At 33.6% G+C, this 8,208-nt stretch overlaps 1 protein-coding gene across 2 annotated transcripts; it reads right to left on the bottom strand.

Annotated features, from left to right (window-relative positions):
• Nucleotides 1–2,074: 2,074 nt before the first annotated feature.
• On the bottom strand, nt 2,075–6,607 carry LOC112790127 (uncharacterized). 2 transcript variants are annotated; one of them, XM_025832374.3, is made up of 7 exons: nt 6,220–6,607; nt 5,422–5,492; nt 4,563–4,703; nt 3,943–4,008; nt 3,536–3,703; nt 2,658–2,987; nt 2,075–2,517 (listed from the first exon to the last, which is right to left on the bottom strand). In XM_025832374.3, exons 2-7 carry the CDS (start codon nt 5,455–5,457, stop codon nt 2,404–2,406), a joined length of 855 nt encoding a protein of 284 aa, XP_025688159.1. In that variant the 5' UTR covers nt 5,458–5,492; nt 6,220–6,607; the 3' UTR covers nt 2,075–2,403. The 2 variants fall into 2 exon arrangements, with proteins under 2 accessions (XP_025688159.1, XP_025688157.1); XM_025832372.3 differs by having other exon boundaries at nt 5,422–5,505; nt 6,220–6,605.
• Between the last annotated feature and the right edge of the window lie 1,601 nt (nt 6,608–8,208).

Raw genomic sequence — 8,208 nt, forward strand, 5'->3', positions numbered from 1 at the left:
GCACATCCGAATATTTTAATCAAGTTAGGTTTGTCTAGTGATTAGTTTACTAAACAATTATTAAAAATTTGAATTTCGCCTTATACTTGCAGCAACTCATTGGTAGGGGTGATAATGGATAGGGTAGGGTATGGTTTTGATCCAACTTTAATCCTAACTGCGAGTTGAATTTTTTACATAAATTAAACCTTGTTCTACTCGTGGGTTGAGTAAATCTCAACTCTAACTCTATCCGTTCTCAACTCGTGGATATCCAACTCTACTCACGGATTACCAAAAGATGCAATATTAGTATATAACTTGATGAACGTGCAAATTAAAAATTCAATACAAACAATACAACTATCTCACAAATAACACAATCATCCCATAAACAACATAAAACATCGAATGTTCAATTTTATATAAAAGTTTTTACTAAAATTAACACAAATACAAATAAAATTAATGTAAGTCTATGAGCATTCCATTTGATATAATTTTATATTTATATATCACTAAAATAGAACTGGCTTTTATATAAAAAAGACGTGTTAAGTCATCAATTGATGATCTTGGTTCAGTGGTTAAATTTTTTTTTGTACCAAGTGAGAGGTCCTTGGTTTAACACCCATGCAAGATGCTCTTCGTGTGACAAAAGTACCCTACGTGGCACTCCAACCCTCCAAAGACAGGGTACTTTTGTCACACGGAGGGCTTCTTGCGTGGATACAAGTTTAGTTTCGGGTACATATGTCAGCGTTTTCATTTTTCATGAGTACAAATGGTCATTTATTCTTTTATATAAGTATATAACATATACATATATAAGGTGCGTGTTGGTCGGGTAGAGTTGAGACTTGAGACCCGACCCGCACGAAAACCAGCTCCGCAATCAACTCTACTCGACCGGGTTAGTTCGAGTTGGATGCCTGCGGATAGAACTTAAATGGAATTCAGATCAATGACAAATAAGTCCTTACCCATTGGCCAGCGGCAAACCCTTAAATAGAACTCAGATCAAATAAGTCCTTACTCGTCCGGCACGCGTGTCCGCTGTGTCCAATCGTGTCTTAATAAAAAAATAAAAAATTCTTTGTTAGACACACTTGGACACTCATCAACACTCGTTCGGCACGCGTGCCTGCTATGTCCAATCGTGTCTTAATAAAAAATAAAAAATTCTTCTCGAGACACACTTGGACACACCTAAATATCATCATATGTCAACATGTCCAACCTTATTTTTAATTTGTATTCTTGAAATGAGTTCAGAAATAATATAATTATTTATTAAAATAAAAAATATTTTAAATATTTTTAATAATTAAAAGAAGATATTAAAAACAGTTAAAAAATTATTTTATATATTAATATTAATAAAATATCAAAATATCATTATAATTTATCTAAAACATATTTTATATTTTATATATATGACGTATTTCTATATATTATAAAATTTTAAAATTCGTCTAATTACGTATTCTGTATCTTATCGTTTTCGTGATATCACATAAATCAAATAAGGGAAGGAGATTGATGACAAATACATTAGGCGCAGCACTGCCTCAGGTAATTCATTGATATATTTAATAAAAATTCATGATGAATTACCAAAGGGCAAAGCATCCGGCATAGAATTCGATAAAGGATTGTACGCAATAGCCTAAGATAAAAGTTTAACAGCTATTTTACGAATTAAACCAGTGACTTTGAAATCAAAATCAATAGAAGCAACTCAACCGTTGCCCACGAGCCACGAGTCTCAAGGAGATCTTTGGTTCATTATGAAACAAAACATCTCCTTTATTATGGTTTACCTTTTTCGGGTTTTTTATGACCTGCCATTAAAGCCTTTTGACTCTATAATATTATACTTTAAAGAAAAAGGCAAAAAAGAAGAGAACTCGAAAAGAAAGAATGCTAGACTAATAGAAATTATTCGCAAACATGAGGATGGTGGACACCCAAGAAACCACGAGAGGGGAAGAGATTAAAATGAGTATAAAAGGAAATGAAAAAGAAAATCGATCTATTTCTTCAAGCGCGGTACAACTCTCTTTCTCCCATCAATATTAAGGCCATTTGTAGCTGGATTTAAATGTTTGGGACAATGTACATTTCTCTCAAATTTAGAAATATAAGTTCAAAAGGACACATGCAGATTTTTTATAAGACCTAAAAGTCATTAAGGCAGGGATTCTGCCTAGCTACACTTCTGATTCTAATTTCTGCTTCCCAAATAAACATTTACAACCAAACACATAGCAGCATTGATAATTTAAAAGAGAATGTCAATAGCAGCTAGCAGTGGCAGGTTCAAAGCCGCTTCTTGTAAAACATTCTGGGTGGCATTAAAACGGCAAAGAATGATTGGATGAGAAAGGTTAAACCTCCAAACCAAGCATCTACAGCAACGAATCAGCAGATATCTATATTCTTTCTTTTTCTGCCACTCACACAGGCCCAGTCATCCATTTTCGACACATCTATGCCTTCTAAGAATAGTGAATATTTTTGTAATATGTTCTGGACCTGCATAAGGAACAAAGGAGATGAATTTAGGAGGAGAATGTGATTCGAAGCAGTTGCACCAACAAGAATCTGCATTTGGCAGCAAAGAGATGGCTGCATTCCAAATAAAGAAAATGGATAATGAGAATTTATTAAACTACCTGTTCACTTAAGATTCCAGAGAGACCAATAATTGCTCCAGGCTTTGCAGAAAAGATAATTTGATCAGCAAGATTTAACAGAGGATTTAAAAGTATGTTTGCGATGACCACATCATATTTATCCTTGTGAGTGACTCTGTCTATCTCGAAAGCATTTTCTCCCTCGACAACTCTAGATGGCCAGTCATCCCTGCAGGATGAAGAAGTTTGGCTTGCAATCAAATGCAGTTGCAGCTTGTCTGGTCCGATGTTATTCAGAGTAGCATTTTCAGATGCTGATGCAATTGCTTGTGAATCTATATCGACTCCAACGGCAAAGGCAGCACCAAACTGCAAAAGGTCTATTATTGGTGAATATGAAACTGCAGAAGGTTTAGAATTGCTTTCCTGAACTAGCATTTGATTAATTTCTCAACTGATTCTATTACATCTCTAATATGCTCTTCTATACTAACTTGATAATTAAACCCTAAACCCTATATAAGGCCCAATAAGTACAGAACATGTCATATCAAAATGTCTCTGAAAATTCATATCTGACATATGTTCTGTCAATTAACTCCTGAAAGTTTTCACTAATTTGATAACCCAAGTATTTTCTAATCAATGCTATGAAAAAAAAAAGAAATCTTACGTCGAAGCTACCACAAAAAATTAACCAAAAAAAGACAGTTAAAATATGTGAATATGATTGAGACGGTTATAATATTTAGCTTTCCACACACAGATGTTCAAGGAAACAAAGTAAGAATGAAAATGAACTCTACTGTACAGCAAAGGCATTCTAGCTAACTGAAACCGGAGTAGGTATCCCAGTTCCAAATAGCTTTTTCATTTTACTTTAAGTTCTTAACATATGCAGATCATCAATAAAATACCTTTAGAGCTGCAATTGCTAGAATTCCAGTGCCAGTGCCATAGTCCAAGATGTGTTCTCCTCCTTTTATACAGTCATGTAGGAGTAATAGACATAATTTGGTAGTCGGATGGTCCCCAGTTCCAAAGGCTAGTCCAGGATTAAGAATTATATTCATTGCTTGAATATCCTGTGTAAGATTCAAGATTGCTCATTAGAATATACAGTTCTCAGACAAAAAGGATGAGGGGAAAACAAGAAGAAAAATGGTCAAAGTTAAAAATGGTATTCAAACAAGATGCAAAAAATTCAATACTTAAATAGATTTGCAATGTATGATTACCAACTATAGGAAGTTTAGCAACAGATTATCTGTAATGAAAGAGGAAGATAAACTGTGACAAAAAAATAAGTGTGAGATATGCGTACAGGTGGAGTAATCCACTTGGGCACCACCCATAGGCCTTCAGTAACTTCAACTGGATGAAATGATTCCTGAAAGGATTGAAAAATTTGTAAGTTTATTTCCAGTAACAAATTCTCGCACTGACAGTTTTCCATAATATGAATAAGTTATCAGTTAACATCATTCTCCAAATAAGAATGCTAAGTAAAGAATGCAGTAAATTTAATAGCTATTAAACAGAAACCAAACAATTAGCAGTTAGAATTTCACAGCTAGAACTCGGGACTAACTCAATTTCATAAAGAGCATCATTGCCTCATTGACTCGATTTCTAGTTCATAAAAGATGAACCTGTCTGATTTTCACTCGTGCCCTTCCAAAATTGATTTGACAGAAACGCTAGAAGAAACACCCAAAAATTTCAGCTACTCTGCCTTCGAGTGAAAGGCATACCAAGACATTTTTCTCATGAAAAACTTTGCCAAATATCATAGAACAGAGACTAGATGGCTGAAGAAATGTGAATATAGCAAAATAATGCAGAACTTCAATAGCAAGGAAGTTGCGTAGAATATTAGATCAATCTTCTAAAGCAACACAAGAACAACTTCATGATATTGATCTAGAAAAGAAGCAAACTGACCTGAGCTCCTTTCATCCAGTCATCCTCCTCAATAATTTTAACTTCATATCTTGGTATCTCTTTCAAACCAATAGAATCAGCAGCATGTGAAATGCTCATATTTATATCCTCACCTTCAAGAAAAATGGAACTAACACAAATCTGCAGAGTTTTAGAAGTGTTTGAAACAGTTCACATAAAATGAGTGCCTTAAAACCACAACTTTTAACCATAAAGTGGTGTTTGTCAAATATACAGTCAAACGTCAAATAGATATCATAAAGAATGGAAAACTTATTCCTGATACAGGGAGAATGATTAAATATGTAATCGTATGAGCAGCAGTCTAGTGATAAAGACTGAAATTTATATATATGGAACACGCAGGATTAGATAAACTTATTCCTTTCTTCTTTTGTTTTTCTTCTTGGGTGCATTATTCATGCACATAATACACCAAAAATGATGCTACTAAACCAAGTGGCAAAGTGCAGCAATAGTACATGGACAGATTCTCTTCCTGAACAACAATGTAATTTATCAATGAAGATGTGCTTAAACCTCAAGCTCAAATTGATTTAGTCAATAACATGATATTCATAAAGAGCTTGCATAACTGAAAAAGGAATGTGATAGGCTACCTAAGTTTGATTCATTGGCATGCGATCATAAATATCTGTGTTTAAAATTAACACAAATAACAATAACAATAGAGCCTTATCCCACTAAGTGGGATCAAACAATGTCCTTGTGCCTTGTCATGAATAATTAACAAAACCAGCAAAATGAAATTGATAAAACGAAAAGCATTATAAACCTTTATAAGAACACTCTGTTTCAGAAAATAAAATAACTGTAAAAGATTCCAGTAACAGCATACCTCATCAGTATCTGAACAGACATCATCTTCATTCATAGTAACAGAACTTGCACCAAAGCTTAAAAGAGCTTCTGCAAGCATATCCTTGTCAGCATAAAGAAAATGGTCAAACAATTAGGCAGCATAACAAAGTTCTTATGCTATAATATGATTCCGAATGTAGCTAAATGTCTTATGAGTCTCTTATTGATACCTCTTTCCACATAGAAGACTCTTAAATAAGTGTCAAACAATCATGAATACTAACTAAATAACAAAACGCACCTAAATCCTAATAGCATCAATATTACAAATACTAGGCTAAAACTCAGACTAAACAACAAACAAAAACTGAATCAGATTTCCAAACACTACAATCACTAATAAGGTATAGGATGAGCCATGAAACACCAATTTCAGGACATGGTCACCTGAAAAGTTCTCAACTGATTTAGCTCTTCAATTTACAGAGTAACTGAATTAGGGAGGGAAAATGCAGCAATACAATGGTTAAAGATAAACTAATCTTTTAAAAACTGAGCTGGTAGCTGTTGATTCAGTTGGTTTAATCAAATGAGTTTATTTCTGAACCGCAAAAAATCACGATTGAACTAGAAAATATATCCACACACACAGGCGCGCACAAAAGCTGGAGTATGTTTAAATAAAAAATAAATAAATAAATAATAATCGAAATAGAAATTATTGAAAGCAAATTTAACCGGTTCAGGGTCGAACAAGCTTAGTGTGGCTCGGTATAGTTTTCAGAACAAGCAAAATGCTGAAAAGAGATAAGAAAGAAAAAGGAACAAAGCTTACTGAATTGTCCTTATGACATCGAACTAGAACTGAAACATAATTTGCAGGTACAGGAACAGGTGAAGCCATTGAATGAACTGCCAGAGAAGAAGAAGCTGTGGAAAAATTTGCATGTCCATTTTTCACTTGGCCACGTGCTGGCCAGTGGTCACTAGCGGTGGTGTGGACAGAGAGAAAGAAAAGCGATGGGGAGTAACGACTGAGAGAAAAAGAGGATGAGCGTAGGAGGTGAAGAGACAGGGAGGCGGCGGCGGGTGTGCAGTTCAGATGCTTGAGGAAATGCCATGCCTTCATCATTTCCTTGCAAAGGTAACTGATGGTGGAGAAATCGCCTATCTAAGCTTAGGCCGGACAAAGTATTCCATGACCACTTTGAATATATCCCTATAGTGGTCCTGATACCCACGAGACTACCTAATGTAGTCTTCCATATTCTAATTTTACAATTATAGTCTTTCACAATATAATAATGAATTTGTTTGAATAAAGTGTGATTTTATTTTGAATAGTTTTTCTTTCATATTTATTTTTTGTCTTACCTATGAAATAAATAGTGAGAAATTACAATTTACTCTCTAAAGTAAAACTCAAACTTTAAAAGATTCAAATTCTATAATAATTTCTGATCATCTTCTCAGTGATAAGTGAATTATTGCCGTACATATGTGATGTCACTTTGTTATGCTAGAGAATGCAATGACTTGCTTAACTGAAAACATTGTAATTTGAACTCAATTTATCTCTTTTTCTTTATTTAATCTTAATTTTTAAAATCTTTTAAAAGATAATTTTTTTTATTTTTCTTTTTCTTGATATCAATAATGAGTAGTAGAAGTACTGCAAGCAGAAATTCTATTCGTCCACCATCAAAATTTTTGAAATTGAATTTTTATTTAGTGTCAAATTAATTGCGTCTTGAAATAAATTATAGTCTAATAGTGTTTGAAATTAAATTATTTCCTAATCTTTTTCAAAAACTTGCTGCAAATTCAATTTTTATTGGTAGTCTTATTCTTATCATTTTTAAGACAGGTGTGGTTGTCGTTAAAAGTTTTGATTTGCCAACAAGTATCATCATAATCTCTTAATGCATAAATTATCCCAAGATATTCCTTTACCTTACAAACTATCATGCACCTTATGATATCATTCTTTTTGAACCGTATGCGTCTATCTTATTAAATTGTGTGTTCTCGAACAACTCTCAACTCCCACTTAATGCCAAACTTTATACCAACTTCAAGATACAACTCTTCAAATCTTACACCCTCCTTAAATGCTGGATGCATCATCAGAATCATGGTTTTTTTTCTAGTCCATCTTCTGAATTTGGAAGAGTCTTCATCTCTTTCGAGTGACATAAATTGGTGACATCTAAATCAACACTAAGATTCAAATCATAATCTACACATTCAGCAACATTACCAACAAAATCAAGATTCACTTCATTATCACTAATCTCTTGCACCAATGCCTCATTCTCAACTAGGATCTTCTTTTTCCTTTCAGATAGTGGACCAACATTTCTCTCTTTCTTATCCTTCTGGACTTTGCTCGTCTTACTTTCACTCCTAATTTTGACATTCTTTCTTGTAATATCAGATTTAGATGAGCTATTTTTATCAAAGACTGGCCTAAAAGACTATCTTTTATACTCTCATAAGAGTCAGAAGACATTTCAAAAAAAATTCATTATAAAAATTTTATTCTTAAATCCTCTGACATAAGACTTTAAACAGGGTCTCCTACATATGTTAGGTTTGTTGGGCTATTTGGTCTTATTTAACTTATCTGACTTGGTGTGCTGGATAGGCTTGGTTGTGCTAAGAAAAATGATGTTGGTTAGTGCTATTTGTGAACTTCATTACTTGGATTGGAGACTTTAAAATTGGTTATGGTTGTTTAACTCTGGTTTTGGATACAACTTTAGTTTTTAAAGGTGATGGTAACGTTTTTCTTGGAGATTTTTTCTTCTTTGTGGGGCTGGAA

Source organism: Arachis hypogaea, chromosome 3, assembly GCF_003086295.3.
Source record: "Arachis hypogaea cultivar Tifrunner chromosome 3, arahy.Tifrunner.gnm2.J5K5, whole genome shotgun sequence".
In the NCBI taxonomy this organism is placed as follows: Eukaryota; Viridiplantae; Streptophyta; class Magnoliopsida; order Fabales; family Fabaceae; genus Arachis; species Arachis hypogaea.